The sequence below is a fragment of the Solea senegalensis genome, linkage group LG15 (assembly GCF_019176455.1).
Source record: "Solea senegalensis isolate Sse05_10M linkage group LG15, IFAPA_SoseM_1, whole genome shotgun sequence".
NCBI lineage: Eukaryota > Metazoa > Chordata > Actinopteri > Pleuronectiformes > Soleidae > Solea > Solea senegalensis.
The window spans coordinates 15,616,952-15,637,277 of NC_058035.1; the positions used below are offsets into that span (position 1 = coordinate 15,616,952).

General features: G+C 40.2%; 1 protein-coding gene across 6 annotated transcripts in view; it reads right to left on the minus strand.

Moving 5' to 3' along the window:
• Nucleotides 1-20,326, minus strand: part of LOC122781649 (potassium voltage-gated channel subfamily KQT member 5-like) — a 101,229-nt gene that overhangs the window by 20,706 nt on the left and 60,197 nt on the right. For 5 of the 6 annotated variants that reach the window (XM_044045501.1, XM_044045500.1, XM_044045504.1 and 2 more), the window contains 6 exons: nucleotides 6,810-6,900; nucleotides 5,187-5,313; nucleotides 4,422-4,597; nucleotides 3,427-3,552; nucleotides 2,301-2,411; nucleotides 1,700-1,795 (listed from right to left, as the gene is read on the minus strand). In XM_044045501.1, the coding sequence (XP_043901436.1) occupies nucleotides 1,700-1,795; nucleotides 2,301-2,411; nucleotides 3,427-3,552; nucleotides 4,422-4,597; nucleotides 5,187-5,313; nucleotides 6,810-6,900 (727 nt within the window). Of the gene's footprint in view, nucleotides 1-1,699; nucleotides 1,796-2,300; nucleotides 2,412-3,426; nucleotides 3,553-4,421; nucleotides 4,598-5,186; nucleotides 5,314-6,809; nucleotides 6,901-15,129; nucleotides 15,151-20,326 lie in introns of those variants that run through there. The other variant, XM_044045505.1, reaches the window with a different exon arrangement.

Sequence of the window (20,326 nt, forward strand, 5' to 3'; positions counted from 1 at the left end):
ACACAAAACACACAGTGGTTTAAAGCAGGGAGAGTTGTGTGAGATGAGGGGAGTGAAATGATGAATAGAACAGTAATGTCATCCACATATTTAACACATTAAAGCTGCTTCCAAGTTTCCTTTTACCTGTTGAGGGAAATGTTATGAGCTTGGCAGATAACAGTGACCAGGTGTTTGATAGTTTGCCAAGAAAACAGAAACAAGATCAAGACATGAGGGATAAAACGCTCCCTCAGTGGATTATTATAAGGATCAATTGGGCTCCACGAGGAAGTGATGTTGACTCATGACAAGGTGGACAGACAAAACAAATATAGATTTACATAAATAACGTTTCAACATATCAGACCACGTTTCAGACAGATTCACACTTTCCTTGAATTCTATTAACATATTTGGAAGTGGAAAAAAGGCAAAAACCTCTATAAGAAACCACTGTTTATTATATAGTGGCGTAAGAAAACATCAATACACTAATAAGTATTCTTGACCGTGTTGTATTAAAGCCTCCGATCACTAGTTAGCAGCCGTATAACATTTGTATATTTACTATGAGAGTTTTTCTTAAAAATAGACACAACCTGTCATATTGTCCTTTACTGTATCGCATTTCCAGATTCTTGACCTTAATTATCATATCTGTTACTAAATCAAATATGTGAGGCCAAGATTTGTAAAAAAAAAATCATCTGAGACATGACGTTTATAACAGTACAAGCACAATGTGTGATAAACAACATGCACATAGAGACATAATGATTCCTAGTATGTACAGCCTGTAGTGGCTTTTTCACTGTGTAGTTCAAATAATTGAAATACATAATAGGTACAAATCCGCTTCATCATTGATCCCAGGTATTATTGCAGTAGTTGTTTCATTATTTTTGTATCTTCCAAATATGCAGTTTCAAAAAGCTGTTAACTTTAAAGTTTTGGACTTAAACACTGATTGATTGTTGATGTAAGTCGCCAAAGGAAGTCGTAACTATGTCCATGTCAAACACCTGGTTCACCAAATATTGCCGTGAGTATGCTGCTTTCAATGATGATCTAGAATAATTTGATTTTACACATTTTTCTTTAGTATAAAAGGACAGACAGACAGACACACACACACATAAATGAAAAGAGACGCACACAAGAAATAACACACTTATTGTTCATTAGGAAGTAATGCAGCTGCTCTTGTCTATTAAAATGAGTGACAGTTTGGAGGAGCATCTACCCAGGGAATAATCGCCATGGAAACGGCTCACAAATCCCAGCAGTGTGTGTATAGCTGGTGGACCTGAGAGAGACGACAGGGTCCTTCACACGACTATACACACAGCATCATTAACTACACACCCTGACAGTGGGTAGATTGGTATAACACACACACATACATACACACAGAGACCCTCATATTAACTGCATCCTTAATAAAACACGTAATAGTGAGATAGAAGGTGAGACCACTCATGCACACACTTCAGGATGTCCCTAACACTCTCATCAGAGAATGAACACACACTCTCATGCTTTTATTCAGACACAGAGACCAACAGTGAATGGGAAAGAGGTGGTCAAAACAGACATGGAGTGCACACAAATACATGATAATGTGCACATAAAAGGAGAGAAAGTTGTTTGTATTCGCACTGGTCCTCGCACTGGCTGCTGCTGCTGCTGTGTTTGGTCTTTGCATGTGTGAGTGTACCTGGATGAGGCTGGCAGCTGGGTTCCTCCTCTTTTCAAAGTGCTTCTGTCGATGCTGCTCCTGTACCTTCAGGGCAAACCCTGACCCAAGGATACCCTACGTGCAAGCATACACATTGACTTTGAGGACACATCACATTTTTTACCCCTATCCCTATAGCCCCATGCCACGTGAAACTTAACAAAAGTTACAAAGAAAACAATGGAGATATTTCTCAACTCAGAAGCACAATTTTTCAAGAATACTATCGCTATTCTAGTAATACAAAGCTAAATGCAATAACGTAGCTACACAACTTGCTATCCAATGTAGCCAATCTGGGAAATACTGAATCTCATAGCCCTCGATTAGAAGTGTGCCTTTGAAAAAAATCTCTATTTGAAGAGCCAGTTAGCCTTTATTTAGTCCCACACCCTATGTATGGACACCCTACACCTACATGTGAACGCCTAAAACAGAAAGCAGGGCTAATTGGGAGCGACAAGGGGTGAAATCTGAAGCTTCCAAAAATAAAAATAAATCATGGTTGCTTCTCCTTAGAAATAGCTGTGGATTAAATGTAATCTTTCACCATGTTCCCGAGTGTGTTTGTGTGACTCACGGCTGGCAGTGCAAAGAAGGAGATTCCCAGCAGAGCAAAACCGGCTGATAACAAGCGTCCTGTCCACGTCTGCGGGGTCTTGTCACCATAGCCGATGGTCGTAAGGGTGATCTGAAAGACCAAAGGTCAACGCTCAGGCAACCTGAAATCTTATCTCCCTCATCTGCTTCTTCTCCCTTAATCACATAGACACTTGATAGCTCTCTGTAGGAGCGAGGAGAAAATGGTAGTGTCACATGACTATAATCCGCAGTCAGTAAATACAGAGGAGGAGGTAAGCGGACTCAAACTACACAAGTGCTATTGACGCAAAAGGAAACACACATGAACGTGAATGTTTCACAAAAACACACAAAAGAACAAACTGTATAACATTTTAAACGTCTCTCTCAGTTCACACCGGGAACACCTGGATGACTGCTGAGTAGCACATGGTGCATCATTCAGAAATAAAATCCACATTGATATAGAAGCTGGACTGCACTTTCTAAATCTCAGAGGTGAGGTGCTTTTACTTCCCCCTTTCAGCTTTCATATGGACTTGTAATCCTTCAGGCTAAATCAAGTTTTTTTCTTCCCCCAGAAAAAAAACGATATAACAGCATTTAGTGTCCACCAGAGAGATGATCCGAGGTCACAGGACACAGTCTCACCTGACAGCAGGAGAAAATTGAATTTATTGACTGAGCCATTTCTTCTCTCTGCTTTGTTTTTGTGTGTGTGTGTGTGTCTGTGTTGTGTGTTGCAACATTTTGAAAAGTGTAATGGATTCTAGATACAGGAGGAAACAGTGCAGTGCAGTCAGCCATGTGTGACTTCAAAGGTCTCTTCTCTTAATCTGTGTATTACAGATGCCATTAAGGTCACACGGAATGCGTTAAGGGAAATAAATCACTGCTGTCAGAAATGAAACAAATGAAAAGACAACAAAAAACAACTCCAACTGTGTCGGTTGGAGTAAACTGGAGCAACTCAAACTAAATCTAATAAATTATCTAAATATGGACATGGGAAAACAAAATTTAGAGTGGAGTAAAATCATATTAAACCTTCAATTGTATAAGTGCATTTAAAAAACGATTTTTAACAAACACACTGAGAGGGTTCTGTGTGTGTGTGTGCTCACCGTGCCCCACCACAGTGCATCAGCATAAGTGGCAAAGTCCTTATTGAATTCCTTTTCCACAAGATAGACCAGGAAGGAGGAGAAGATCAGCACCAGAAAGCCAATATACCAAGCAGTCACCAGCTCCTACAATACAAACACATACATAAAGTCATTGTAAAAACAGACTGGTTTTTTTTAAAGTAAAAGGATCTATATCTCACCTGGAAGCTGAATATTTACTACATGCAATATCTGGGAAGCTGCAGTGCACTTTTATGGATTTTTGTTGTTATTATTCTGCCTCTGTTTGGTGTTTGTGAACAGAAATGACGCAACATTATGTGTGTGTCCTTCATCTGAAAACGGCTTGTCAAGCAATACTATCAGACCTGACTGAGAGAGCGTTGTTTATACAGCAGCAGTGCAGGGGCAGGTGGGGGCAAAAAAGTGTTTTTCCCCATCAGACTGTTGAACAACCGCTTTTTTGACGCTTCTCTGGGATTTTTTGTCATACTCCAAACTGTATGACAAACAATTATTGCATCGTTACTGTCCTCCATCTGCCGCAGTGCACACACACAGCTTTATTTAGCATTGTGTGACACGGACTATTCATTCATCTTCTTCCGCTTTATCCTCCACATGAATGTTGCGCTGGTGCCAATCCCAGGTGACATAGGGTGACAGGCAGGGTACACCACGGAGACAACCAACCATCCACTGTCACACACCTATGGTCAATTTAAAGTGTCAAATTTAACCATAGTCTGCATGTTTTTGGACTGTGGAATGGAAACCGGAGAACCTAGAGGAAACCCACACACACACATGGAGAACATGCAAACTCCATGCAGAAAGGCCCTTGTTAGGACTGGGACACGAAACCGGGTCGTATTGCTGCAAACGGGCAACCACTACACCAACCGTGTGGTTGACTAATCTTTATAAATTTCAACCCCAAAATGAAAGTTTGTCCGTGGAGACGAAGATCCAACGCCAAAAAAAGGTCTTACCTTACTGTGTGCATAAACTACAGATCCCAGGAGCTTCCAGGTCCCTCCCCTGCGGTCCATGCGCACCATGCGCAGGATCTGAAGAAAACGAAGGCTACGCAGTGCAGAAGTGGCAAAGATGTTACCCTGACTACCGGCCGAAACCACAGCAACCGAGGCGATGAGTACAATAATGTCTGTGAGTGAAAGAGTGAAAAAGTCAAAGGTCAGAATATTAGTGTGACTGTGGTTGACACACCTGACTCGAGCCACATGTTCGTCTATCACCATCTGTAACTATTGATTCTGTGTGAGCTGATTCTTTCATTTTCCATCTCTATTATTCTTCTTCTGCCATAATGTGTGCAACACTTAACCACTCCATTTTTTTTCTCTTCTCATTCATTTCATCAGCAAACTCACTTTCTCCCTAAGGGAGTTACAAAAGAAGAAAGGCGAGCTAGTCTCCTCTGAACCAATGGGTTTTCATTATTCACTGGCTAATGTCAACACTTAGGAACTGAAGAGGAGATCAAAGGATCAAAACAAAAGAAAACTCTTAATCTTTGCAAACAGCATCATAACTCAAGTATAAATGAATGTATCATAACCTCCTTTAACCTTTAAGATATTAGAATTATGAAATTAAATATTTGCTTCTCTATTTAATCATAGGAAGGTCATATGCTGTGTACCAGTGTAGTGATGTCGGACAAACTTAATGTTTCATTTTGTAAGTTTGTGTCGCACACGCACGCACGCGCGCACACACACACACACACCTACCTATGACACAAAATGGTTTCCTGGCGAAGCGGAGGCGTCCTTGCCAGCCTCGGTAGCGGCAGCAGCAGCCAGCACTCCATATCCTAATGATGTACTCAAGACCAAACACTACAATCATCACAAACTCCTGCAGGAGACACACACACACACACACACACACACACACACACACACACACACACACACCCACACACACACACAAGAGATCAGATAATGAATACAGTTTGCTATTGCTGTTGTGTCTTTTACCACTGACAGATAATGAACTCTCACACACTCTCACATGTGGTGAAGTTGGAGCATTCTTCCAACAACCATTTGAAAGGTTACAGTGACACAAAGTCAATAAGAGAAGCAAAACACAACCTGTACTTGAAGACCTATTATTTAGGCTGTTCTAACGTCACTTAGTACATTTCCCAGTTTACAAACACGAGTGGAGATTTGAATGAAGTGTGTCCACCTCCACTACACTAGGTGGCGATATGCCCCCTGTAAGCATGTCAAACGCCATTCTGTGTCCTCCTACCATCCATTAACCTCAGAATATTTAATTGTTAAAGCTGACGGAGCATATTTTCAGTCTTCCTCTACGTTTCTACATTTGTTGTCTTCTTCTGTGTTACCGGCTTTTCTGTTAAGACTGGGTCAAAGGTCAAACTGTGGAACATGTGCAGAAAGCCTCAGTCAGTTTGGGTTTAATTGAATGCATTCATGTTCTAACAGCATTATATGGGTGTGTAAATCCATCTTTGATACATTTGATGTAGCACAATTTCAGTAGGACTAAACGTGCATTTATTCAGACAGTGATCCCCACGTGAAATTAACACCATGAACAATAGCTGTATTTCTTCTACTAAGTGTGTCAGTTCCGCAGCTTTTCTTCATTATGTAAGCTCACAAATTTGACTTACTGTGACACTTCAGTGCAGCAGCCATCGCTGCTGTTACTAGTTTTTCCCTGCTGTGATAGTTAAGAATGTCTACAAGAAAAAAAGACTAACAGTATTTCTAACAGTAGTTCTATTTGTCACAATTAAGTTGTAAAATAACTAAACCTATCTTTCAATATAATAATAACAAGCAGTGGCTACGTTGTTTAATCTGTGTACAAAACTCCTTTTGGAACAAATCGTAGCACATATCCCCCCCGTGAACACAGAGCAAACTTTATTTTTTTATAAATAAAAATATATCAAAATGAACATTGATAGGAATCACTTTCTTATAAAGTGTGAAGATGGTTGTAAAAATAAAGTGTGTTCACAATGGAACTGCAGCAGTTCAACATTAGCTGAAGAGACTGTGTCTGTCTTTGTTTGTAATCAACATTAATTAAAAAATTAATGAACAAATTTGAATGCAATTTCTGATGGTGTTCCAAATCTATGACTGGAGTCAGAAGTGTGTTGACGGCCTTGGTGGATATTTGCACTTTAGGTTTTATAAAACGTCAGAAAGTGGTAAAAATCGTGTTTTGAAATGTCGTGTTTTGAAATTTGAAATCTGAAAATATTAAAGAACTTTAGTTTAAAGACTGATTTATGTTTGGGTTTTTTTCATTGCTGCAGCTCGAAGTGTGTGTGTGTGTGTGTCTGTGTGTGCACATGTGTGTCCTACCAGAATAAGGAGACAGTGTGAGGAGAACTCTTGGTGAGCAGGGATGGTGGAAAACACCGAGAGAACCAGACATCCAAACACCAGGATAAACCTGTGGAGACAAAACATACACACACACACACACACACAGAGAGCATTATTAAGATATAGCACAGCGTAGAGCTTCGCAATTTATTGTATTGCCGTTACCATGGCAATCCAGCTGATCTACATCCCGACTATATAGATGGACTGAGGGCAAATGAACCCATTTTCAACAGATGGTGGTGTGAATGTGATACAGTTGCAAAGCTAATTCCTTGACGGAGTCAATTTGCAAGTTTCTTTGGCAACGTCACTGATCAGTGATGTGACAAAAAAAAGAATGAAGAGAAATAAGAGTCTCCAGGGACAGATTCCTGCCAATACCAGTTTTTACTGGAACACACACACTTCATTCTTAGTGAGGACCCTCATAGACATAATCCAATCCCTAGCCCCTTACCCTAAAACCAGGTCTTAATTCACAAAAATCCCTTTAAAGTTTTTGGTCCTCACAAAGCCACAAATACAAGAACACACACACATCCCATTCAGCTCCACTATATTAGGATAAAAGGACATCACATAACCTGTAAACATTGACAAATATCATACATCATATTAACATGGACAACTATATATATATATATGTATATGTATATGTATATATCTATCTATATATAGATATATACATATATATCTATATATATATAGACATATATATGTCTATACATATATATATCTCCTCGTGTTATCAAAAATCAGTGTTCTTCTTTTGCTCTCCATCTTGTTTTCCTGACTCAAAAAACCCTTCCTCCTCCTCCTCCTCCTCCTCCTCCTCCTCTGGCTGCAGAGAAACTACCCCACATCATATGGTAACATGATTAATGAGCAGATACAAATTCAAATTCAGGAGGCAGCTTCCCAGGCAACATATGTACTTGCTAGAAGCTCCGGCCTGCTGTTCTACAGATTACCTCTCAACTGCTTTTGTAAAGATGCCATATGTCTATCTGATATTTATGGTCTTCTCCTCATCTCTATAAAGCTTTGATTGTTGGTCGGTTGTGGTGTTTGACATCTAAAATGTTGCAGTACAGCCTTCTTTAACTCCCCGACTTTCTGTTCCATCTCTCAGAGATTTTCTTCTCCTTTTACTTCCTCTTCTTCTTCATCATCTCTTGTGCTACATGGCTGTGGGCATCCACAGTGCAGTTCCCTTCCCTCTTGATTTAGTTAAACTCCTTTATACTGTTTTAGAGGAGGGTATAAAAGAAAGAGGGAGACAAGAGCCAAGAAAAAGAAGATCTAAAAAGCACTGGAAGACTATGGAAGGCTTTTCCATGTTACTGGCTTTGTGCCTCACTTTCTTTGTAATCTTGTATTCTGTTTGTTTTCTTGCTTCCATCTCTGTGCCTCTGCTTTAGTTTGCCCCCGTCTCTCTGTACTGCTCTCTGTACTCTCCTGGTTCCTCTTCATGATTGATGCAACCATTTATTTTCTATGGGATCTGGGAGAAATATCATCAGGGAAGTGTGTGTGTGTGCATGAACAGCATGTGCACCTGCGGCTGAGTTAAAGTAGAGGAGAACCCATCGCTCCAAACATTCGAGCCACATCTGCATCTAATGGTGGCTTTCTCACTAACAGCTCTTTACTGTCATAGACAGATAGACAGACAGACTGAGAGCCCGGAGAGCAAATTTACAAACATCCACTTCTGGTAGCCAGGTCTGTGTCATGATGGTGTGAGTGTGGAGTGGTCCTCCATCCAGTGCTGGTTACGTCAGGAACTAATTGTTCTTGCTCAATTGTTGCATTGTTCTATTCCAATGTAACTGTCAACAGTATGAAAACTAGTGTGAAGCCGTTTCTTTGTCTCACTCTATCCGATTTTCCCCGATATACAGATGCGACTCATGCTGTGACACTTCTGTGATATCTTTAGGTCAAGTTTTCTTGCAGAACTGTCTGCAGCTTCATAGCTTCAGAAAACGGACAGTTAAAGGTCCAGTGTGTAAGAGTTAGGGACATCTTAAAGTAGGATTGCATATAACAACAAACAGAGGACGACTCCTTCCCTCAGCCCTCCCTCTCCCGAGTGAGTCGGGGCACTACAGCGGCTTCCACTGAAGTGTCTGGACACTGTAAACACTCTTTCACATCCCTCTCCACTCTATGCCATTTCCACTTTCTGCTTCACGGCCATTCTTCTTCCTCTTTGCTTTGTAAACTTCATGATTTAAGTACCCATGTGCTGGCTGGTTTGACTGTCCAGACTTCTGTAGAAACATTATTCAAAGGCTACATAAGCTGAAATAGTTTTTAATTTAAATCAGTAAGGCATATTCGTACGGGATTAATTTTTCATGAGGAGGTGGGGTAAAGTAATTATTACCAGAGCTTCTTATTGATTTGTAGTTCCGTCCAAATGTGTCATTACTGGACCACGATAACGGCAACTTTTACCTGAGGTAAAAAGGTCCGGAAAACTATCCCAGGTAATACTAATCCCATGGAAATAGAAATGCAGTGAATATGTGTGTAAATATTCCATCATCTCCTGTATATAAGTACTTTTCCACTGATTTTCAAGCATGGATCGAGGCGTTATGTTGATGCGTATCTGCACTTGTGATATCAAGAAGCAGCGTCGTATGCACATGACGACAGGAGGTGACAGGAGGTGACAGGAGGTGACAGGAGGTGACAGCAGTGCATAAATCAAGCGCCACTGGGTAGCCGCTGCCAGGTCGGGAATAACTGGGTTCGCTAAACCCCTAGCCCTCCCGTGTCAGGGACCTTATTGCCACCCCGGGTGACTGGGTAGGGTGACAGAACACGTGCCTTGTCTGGGGGATGGGGGGGAGGGGTCAACGTGGGGTCACGCTATAGACAGATCAATTTACCTCGATTTCTTTTCCCATGCAAATTGGCCAGATGTCCTGTGGTAAAATGACACTACTCCACACTTGTGGAGCATAGAATAGTCAGAATAGTGCTTTGTACATCAATACACACATACTTATGAGTAATAAATTCAATTTCTGCCAATAAATCGTTGTCAATGTTACTGACTGGACGTTTACATGTCGGACAAATCGTCTCGTACAATAATTATGGTCAGAAAAAGATATTTAAGCAACAATTTTCATTGCTACACATGATTTTTTTTCCAGATCACTGAACAAATGTTACTCGAAATTGATCTCACACTATCTTGTAAACATCTTATTTGTATATACTGTTAACACGGCTCTTGAGTTAATGAGGAACAAACAACCCCCACCCACTGCAAGAGTACATTAATAAATAGTCATAATGGATATCCTGGTACACAAACTCAAAGTCATATTACATTTTGACAGGAAAAAAATCATGTTTTCACTGAAGAAATTAATAATAAATATTCTCGGGTGAATATATGGATGTATTACATGATCACTTCCGGGCAGGGATTTGATGAAGACGGATGAAGATAAGCTGATAAAGAGCCTGTTCCATGGTGTATACCATGTAGTGAATAATAGATATGCAGGAAAAATGACAATACAGTGAAAACTTCGTTTTTTACAACATGTTTTCTTGAGAAAACAGTCCCTGTGAATAAGTAGATTCACTGTACAAATAACAGACTTTAATACAGTCAAGTGTGTGTGTGTGTGTGTGTGTGCAGCCTAAAGCTGAGAAATATTCAAAAAGCTGCAACTCAAGGTCTCAGCTTCCTAGAGAGAAAAAAACATGGTTTCTGTTCCTTTGTAATCTCTGTATTCACACTGCAGAACAAGACCTGGAGGCGATGAATAAAAGGAGTGAAAGACAAACCCAACACTTGAGTCTGAAAGACAAAAAACCTGCATCATTTCTGCACTCAGGGACCTTGATCGCCTGCGCAATTTTCATTTACATACAACATTTAACTTTGCCATCTCTGACGGCAGTGACCACACAGCCACTGTTCATTCTCAAGTGCAAAATCATGTGTTTCTGTCTGTTTTGGATACTATTTGTATACTTCATTTGAGTAGACGGCACCTTCAATTTCGTTGTACCTTTGAAAAAAGTGTCAGTGACAATAAAGACTATCTTATCTTATCTTATTTTTCAATTTGAGGGAACCAGCTACAAACATCACTCGCCCAAGAACAGCAGACGTTTCCTTAAATGTATCTCTTAGGAAGTGAGAAAGTAAAGTTTGCCTTTAAATTATAATCATTCCTTATCTTTAATTATGTTCAGATCATGACAGCTACATTTCTTCTTCTAATTTAAAATGGGTATATTCTTAACTTATTATCATCACAGTATCAATGCACTCAGGTGCAGTGTGTGTCAGACATGACGAATGAGAGGCCGCAAAGGAACGATGACACGAGCGATCGATAATGCTGTTGCATTGATCGGCCTCCGGGTGAATTAGCCTCTCGATCAGTCACTCACTGTGATGAATAGCTGATACCAACATGTGCACGGAGAAGTGAGCATGTGGCGAGGTGTGTCAAGGCAAATTAACGCAGTAATTACATTTTTTCGGACCGTTGCTGTGATTAATTCCACTTAGTAAAGGAGATTTGTTTTGGATTTGACTTTTTTCCCACCGCAGCTATTATCATTAATTATTCTTTATAGCGCACAGCAGCTATTTGTCCCATAACATGAGGCAACCAATGAGCACATCACTCAGAGTGAGTCACTCTCTTCTTTTAAAGGCTGCTTTGCACTCTTGCATTTTAATCCTCAATAAATGGTGTGAGTGTTTAAGGGTAAATTTAGGTGTATATGCCTGAACTGTTGTGTTTCACCCTACTTTTAATTGTCACACCAACAAAGATGTGACATGTTTACTCACTAAAAAGACTTTCCTTGCAGCGACAATAAAGTCTCATGGATTGCCAATGGGATGTAGAATAGAATAGAATAGAATAGACTTAAAGTCATAGTTCCAATACAAATGATGCAAGTGATGTGCTGTATGTAGAGTGTATAGCTATTGTTAGTTTGCAACTCTTGTCCCTAGTTGGGCTTTTACATGAACAGTATAATAACATATAGATGATCAAACATGTTAAAACTACACTAAACACAGAACTACATGCTAACATTACATAAGACATTAACATGTAAATGCATATACATAACAACTACAGGCTAAACTATGATAAAAGTAGGATAAAACATACTGAAAACAATGAATGGGCACAGCTCTGTTTGTCTTTCAGCCAGTAATTAACCTTTGTTGTAAACTGTTTTATTCTCGATATTGATTGAATTTCGGTTGGAAATGTGCTCCAGAGTTGACAGTCCTTAATAGAGAATGCGGATTTTACGATATGGTATATCACAGTTACGATTCACCTCGCTCCTGGTTACTCTGGTACTGTGGTGTTTTTGGACGGACTTGGAAAGCGGCTCTGCGGCGAGACTGTGAAGCTCTCAGAGTGAAGATGAAGTGAGTTATACGGCACTTTGAGGTCTACTTCACTTCTGTAGGTCTCTCACATATCTGTGACTTCCACCACCTTCACTAATCAAGAAGTGAGTTAAAGCTGCTTCAGTGAAGCTCAGTCAAATGGATCGACCACTGAGCAACAGTAAGTGCAGAGGTTCTCACTCACACATGAGCAGTCTGCACGCCACGTCAATAGACAGTGATGTAAAATCACAGATCAGCTGGTACCTGCAGACCTCTTAAATGTCTCAGTCTGAATTGAACTCCTCTTCATTGATTGTTGGGTAATAAATCAGTTATGGTTATTGACAAGGACGGGATGATATGCTTGTGTCCCTATTTGCTAGTATAACATCCCTTTTGGGTGCAGATTCAATTCTGATTTATTGCAATTACTTGTACTTGTATTGCGATTCACTAGTATTGATCATTGAAATATTCTTATTTTAATAACCTTTCAAAATAATAATAATAAAAAACAATTAATACGATGCAAACAATCAGTTAGCTTTAGCTTTGACCACTCTGTGTTCACTAAGACAAGAAAATAAAATAATATGGTGAGTCAAAATGAATCGACCCTCTCAAAACTGAAGATATGAGCTTTCAAATTAACAAATAAAACTGAAAAAATAAACTCTGGATAATCAAGGTGTTTCTGGGAGAGAAAACCATTTTCAAAATAATCTAAAAAAGAAATCACAACATACTGATTTTTGATTGCTTTGTGTGCTATTGGTTAAACTTGCCCAACAAAATGTGTAATGACATCAGCTTGTGTCAAATCATCATTTAAATGCATTGCTGTTCTACTCAAAGCAGAAATAGCATCATTACATGTTTATCTGGAACCAAAACATTCATCCCTATTTCTCCCATGTTCCCTCAGGGCTGATCTCGCCTGATGTCACAAGACATACAAAATTAACGGCGAACACTAACCTGATTTTTCCATATTTATATAAAGCACTCCAAAACTAGAAGTGCACATTAACACTGACAGTGATTTACTGATGTTCTGTACCATTAAAGAGCTGCAGCATCCTTGAGGGACATTTGACTCTGAAGCTCCATTCAACACGACCGTTAATTCCTTTAATTAAACATTTAGTGTTGCCCTGCTCTTACGTCACACTGTCAGACTGACATGTGGGGAAGTTGGCGCTTTGACGTACCACAGTGGACACCGGACGAGTTGCAGGCGTGAGAGAATACCCACTCTGGTGCACAAGTCTGACACAAACTGCCTGTGATTTAACGCTGATGAATAACCTGAGGACACACAGACAAAACCATATACAGCCAAAAAACCTGCACTTCTCCCATACAAGCTGAAAAGCCTCTCTGTGTGTGTGTGTGTGTGTGTTTGTGTGTGTGTGTGTGTGTGTGTGTGTGAGTAATCAGGTCTCTGTAGATTTGCAGCCTTGGCTCTGGAAGGCAGTTTCACTAGAAGCGTCATGTCTTCAAATGCAAACCAGACGTAGGAGAATTGTACAACTACAAACAGTAGTTGATTCTGAACTGTTTCTTATTGAACCTTTGCCCCACGGTAATTTTGAACCTAAACATACAGTTGCAGCTTACTTTTGTTTTTTTAATATTTATAGAAAAGGTAATGAATAAATGTAATGGGGGAGACCAGGGACAGTTGAATTCCTCCAATGAGAAACAACTTAGAGTGATGACACTCAGAGTGTCCCTCCATTCCTGCTAAAGAGAGAGCCACAGGAGAGAAACTTCCTGACGGTGTCATCTACAAAAGCTGATGCTACAGTATAGTAGAGAATAGGTAAGTTAGAAAACAGTGCATGTAAGTGGTGTTTTTTCAGTCTACTGTGCACACAACTCTCGAGACAGAAGTGTTGCCATGTGGATCATTTCCTCTCAGAAGTCCCACTAAAGTGGAAGATTTGACACCAAGCACGAAACACTTGTTTATTCAAAATAATCAGCCGGGTAAGTGGTGTACATGAGAGTTTTCCACAATATTGTCTGCTTTCATCATCTATTTCCGTCTTTCTCTCTGCTCTTGCCGTGCGTCCCCTTTCAATCAAGATGGAGGGAGGGAATGGAAAGAGACAGCAAACGACTGAAAGGAGAGAAAAAAGAAGCAGCAAGCAAACAGGGAGCAAGAGGAGCTTTGGCTGAGTAAATGTCTCATAATGTCAGACGACTGACGTTACAACAGAGGCGAGGAGAAGAAGAAGAACAGCAGGAGAAGATGCTGAATCTTGAAAATCAGCAGGTTGTCCGAGATGAAAGTGGAGGAGCAGAGGCTGCGATTTGCCCTTTATGTTCCTCCTTGGAAGAAAGTGTCTGGTAGATCGGAAACTAGCTACTATCGTACACTTCCTATGAGCAATACAGTTTCAGGCTGGACCAGACGTTATTGAGCGATGGTCTGCACGCGGCACTTTATCCTCATTTTTGTTTCCATTTAAATCAATAGCTATTTACTTAAATGGCAATAAGCTGAACTGTGGTATGAACTATGACAATGCAAAGAGAGGAAGACAAGAAGAACTAAGACTAGAGAGAGAGAAAGAGAAAAAGAAAGGGAGGAGAAAAGAATGGTACAAAGGGATGGAGCGCACGCTGACTCCTTGCCAACAGTCTATTAGTTAATCCTTGTGTTTATCCAGTCGAGTGCAGTATCTCACCTGATGATGGCAGCAATAAAACATACAGTTTTATTTCTAAGTAACTACTTGACCAAACAGAGCCGGGCCAAGGACACAGCGCTGCACAAGCCAGTTTTCTTTGCACACACAGCTCTGTGCCATGTTGATCTACAACGATAGTCATCCTCAAATGATATATCAGAAAGTTCATCTGGAGAAGAATACTTACTTCTGCTAATGCATGCATGTGAACCAGGAGCTGATTATTTGTTCTTTCAACCCGTTGCTCTTTTTAGCGACCTGGTCAATTGTAAGGCTCCGGCATTCACAGCACAATGGCAAATCAACGGTTCATTCTTCTCCTCTTCGGTCCCCACTGTGGTTGCCAGGGCCATTTTTGGATCAACCCAGATTAGCGAGCTTAAACCTCAAAATGCTGCAGACCAACAAAAGAAAGTGAACTTCAAAGAAACCCAAGGAAAACAAACACCAATCACATCTCTGTGCTTCATTTGATGTCAGCAGCATATAATGGATAAACCACAGAGGCATGTGACATTTCAAAGGTACAGTAGTGGTGAGTCTAGTTTGCTCTACAGTGCTTATTGTCAGTTGTGAATGGAGCATTGGTGCATACTGATGCTTCCTTTTTGTTTTCTGTATGGACTCAGTTGAGTATGTGTATGAATTTAGAGTAAGAATCAGTTCTTTATGGCTCTAAAAACATATCAAAATCATGTGATTGTCATTTACATAGGGGGGGGGACAAGCAAAGAGCACTGAGAACTCTGGAGATGACGGTCAAACCTTTGATGAACTGCACACAGCTCGACAATACAGCGACCACACCAACCACTGAGTTAGTAACCTTTTATTCTGAGTTTAAAAAAAAAACAACCTTTCTTTGTTAAACTGGACAAAGTGACCACGGCAGGGAATACGACAGAATAAAGACACCAGAATGATCGGGTATGCCTAAGTACTGACTGATGCATGCAGAATATGCGTCACTCCACCGATGCTGTATATTGAAATTGTCATTTGAAACTGACCTGCAACCTGAGAAGAAGAAAAAAAAAACCAAAACACAGAATATAACAGATTTAAAAGCAGCAAGTCGTTTTCTTATCCCACATCTAGAAGTTATGTGACTGCAGTGAGACAGAGACACATCGTCCAGTTTGGGAGAGGGGCACAGAGAGAAAGAAAGAGGTGGACAGAGGCCAATTTTCCATGATGTGGGATGAACCGAGGATGGGTGAAGGGTGCAAGAAGAGTTGGAAAGCTTTTAGTGTGTGTGTGTGGGTGTGTGTGTGTTCCCTAACTAGACACAGACTGACATACTGTTAGAGAAAGCCAACCGTTAGGGTTCATGAAACACACACTCACTCTCTCGCACACACGCACGCACGCTCGCACACTATACATCAGATTCGTATCAGCACTCGTCTCAGTACTCCTGTTTGTGCTGTGCAGCAGATGTCACGGAGATGCACGGAGAATGAGTGAGAGGGAATGACAGAAAGAGACTGAGAGAGTGTGTGTGTGTGTGTGTGTGTGTGAGAGAGAGAGGGAGAGGGCAGGAAATGGAACCAAACTGTATGTTTAATTGCTTATTTTCAGTTGATCTTTAAAAACCTTAGCAAAAAGCACAACACGACCGAAACCACCAAAAGACCGTAGTCGTCGAGATACAGCGGAGAGAAGGAAGAGGAAGTTCAGCTTCCGTCTTCCTCTCCATTGATCTTCTCATCAAATTGTTTCTTACAAATAATTTGAATTCTTAGAAATCAGAGGGCCCGTGGTTTTATGGAAAACCTCGGTAGCAGTCGCTGCACACTTACAAATCTGCAGGTAGTGCATCTGTTCAATGACAAACTCTCTGTGTACATTGAACAGATATACACTTTCCTCCTTCTCCTCACTGTGGTCTAAACACTGCCATTTTCCACTTAGCCAGCATTATTGTGCCCATTATGACAGATGGCGTTGCACCTTTTGTGTCTCAGGAAATCCATTGAGCTTCGTGGGCAGACTTGATTAATGCCACTTAACCACGAGATACCGACATGCGCGTGAAGGCTCATTAATCAGACGTGGCTGGTATGATCTGAAAAAAACCCCATGAATAAATGAGCACAATGCCCCTGCAGCTTAACTGAGGACAGTTAAGCGAAGACCAAAAAAGATCAGTCAGCACTCTATTCTTGCTCCTCTCAAGCTGAGCCTTTTGTGAGTCTTATTAAGTGTGTGGACGAGCTTTTCTTTTCAAAGGTCAGACTTTTACAGTGAATTTAATTCTTAAACTTGACGCTTGTTCCCCCTGCAAGAGAGGACACTTCCCAAATACTGACGAGTGCAAAGCACAGTGTGGAAAAGTATTTTCGTGACGGTTAAAAGACAACAGCCACGGCTCTGCATGCTTGTCAAGTATTTTTGGAGCATCTAATGATTCTTTTATAGCAACGACATGACAGCGGAGAGAAAGGCAGGAAATCGGTGACGTGAGATGGAACATCCATCCAGATGTGAACTGGATGTGTTTGTCGCTACGTCCATATTAATAGATTTTGGTTTTCGGATGAAAACAATTCCTGTTTGAGCTCCGCGGGAGAAATAATTTCTGTCCATGCACATGAGAAACATGACTTTTCACGTATGTGTGACAGTGGAAATGAAGCAGAACTTGCCATGGGTTGCAGAGAATAATGAATGAATAATAATGTAAAATATTAGCTGAACCTGTACCCAGTCAGACTGTGTGTACCCACGATATCGTTTGCTTTTCTTTATTTTAAGTAAAATCAGTTTGTTGTCGTTAAAAGTTGACTCCATCTATTTTTTTCTTTTTCATTCAGTTGTTAACGTGACTTTACGTGATTTTAATTGTGTGCATCTTGTCTTAAGTGTTACTAATGATGTTAACTTTTTATTTACTACTATAGTAGAGGTGGGAGTGATAAGACCTGAGCAGTTCAAACTACATATATACTTTCAAACCGTGGCGATTAATCTAAGACAGCAAGGGCAGCTCAGCTGTCTCTAAAATATCATCAAATATGTACTGCGTTGTATTTACATTTCAATACTAAACGTGCACAAGAACGGGATTATAGAACATGTCACTATAGAATCAGGTGTTCATCACGGATGACAGATTATTTTAGGTGATTTTCGTATTCCTGTAGCAACCTCCGCATTAAAAACAACTTGAAGCTGAAGCTCCTGTGTGGATTTTGTGAGGAAAGTCAAATAGTCTGTAAAGTCTGTGAATTAAAACACTATTTTTGCATTTCAGTTTTACTTAATTATTGCATTCCCTTGATCTAGTTATTCGTTTGCAGGATTGATGTAAGAAATGAGCTTCAGCTGCTTCAAAGACCAGTAACCGCCAGTGCTTTCATACTAGAACAAACGACACTAACTAAACTTTCAAACTAAACACGGCCTTTTTAAAATACTCCATTTTAGGGGCTTTTAGTGGCGGTGTGGAGGACTTGCATATATGTGCGTAGCAAAATGGATGCATTTTAAACCCAAAGAAGAGGAGAGCTAGAGGTGGATGCAGCCTGGGGCTCCAGAATAACCCAGGATCTTCAACATAATAATTGGCTCATATATCAAACAAAAAAACCACAGCGTCATGAAAACAGAAAGTTATGAGGCTACAGAGCTAAACTTTTCTATCTTCTCGTTCTCGCGGTCACTTTGGAAACATATTTATTGGCTGGATGAACAGAACAGAGCCAGAGAGGACGAGGAGCTAAAACACACTGCGGACATGTGTACGACTGAATTAGACGGCTGAAGAATGTGTTGCTGGGTTGCTTGAGTGGAGTGGAGTCGGCTCGTAAGATGGTTCCCGCAGCACAGACATGGATACTCGAACCGAGAGAGGACGACGGCAGCATAAGTGTGTGTGATTCTATACCATGTGCAAAGCTGTTGATAGCTGTTTAAGTGCCGTGGGTGTGTATGTGTGTTTTTGTTACCTTTTAAGGACCTTTACTGGCATAAACACTGACCTTGTCAGGACCAGTAAATGTCATGAGGACCAAAGTCTGGTCCTGATGGGGCAAAACCTCATTGTCTTCTGAGGAACTGGTTAATGTTAGAGGTAAGATGTGAACGGTGTGGTTAAGAACAGGCATTCACTTGTTATGGTTGAGGTTCAGGTTCAGTCCAGGTTGAAGGTTTTGGTTACTAATGAATGAGTCAGTGTAGAGTTCTAATAAGGATAGCTGCACAAACCGGTGTGTGTGTGTGTGTGTGTGTGTGAATTATCATGCATATGTATCTCGACTCAATCCACACAGCTATCAAGTACGTCAACGCATGTACCGGCCCACACAGCTCCATCTGCTCTGCTGCCTCCTGTCCTCTTGACTATCTCGGTTTCGAGTTCAATGAGTTTAATAAAATGTTATGGGGGGAAAAAAAGCAAACATTTAAGCATTAAAAATAAAAGCAGCTTCTTTGATTCTCACTCCTTGGGGTATTTCCTTCCCTCTGGTGTGGGTATATGAAGGTTAGATGTGAGCAGTGTGTGAAGTGAATCCATATGAGTGTGTTGGTAGTACTAAATCATTAAACACTAAATTATGAAAATCCTAAGTAAATAAAAGATACCAGAAGATGTGTGTTTAAATATTGACTCTGTATTAAAATAACTCAAAACTGGACTTGTTTTGCCAACTTGTATATCCAGATGAGCCATTAACATTTCAAGGACACAGTCTATTTTATTTGCTGTTCTGCAGGACACACATGTGGCAAGAAGTCATAGAATATAAAGAAACATTAGAGACAATTTTAAAACACTATTTATAGATATTGTTGTTATTGTTTCGGCTTCTCCCTTTAGGGGTCGCCACAGCAGATCATCTGCTTTATAAAAGATAAAAACTGTCAAATGTGACACTAGAACGTCACATAGTGCACCCTGACAAATGATTATTATTATGGGCCATAATAATGAACTGGACAGAGTACCAGCATCTCGTGAGAAGTGCGAAATTAAGACGGGACCATCCCACTGTGAGTCCTTTAAAGATGATGAAGTGTCCGCGTCAAAAGGTCTCAACTGAACTAAAATCAGTAAGGTTGGTAAGCTTACAGATGAATTTAAGTCATTTAAGTGCTGCTGCTCATAGAAGTGACACTATTCCACTGTTTACAATAACTATTCGTTATATTTTATTTATCATCTATGTTATTATTATGATTACTTTAAAACATTTTATGTTTAAATTCATGCAACATCTGGATAAATGTGAAAATGTTCTAAATGCCTCTATGTTTCATGTATTTAATTGTGTTTTGAAATGTGTCCCTTATTGTTTGGTTTCCTTGTTTTTGATTGTTTTTTAATTGTATTTCATGTAGGAGTGAGCTGGTCCGATACTGGTCAAAATCCAAAAATCCTA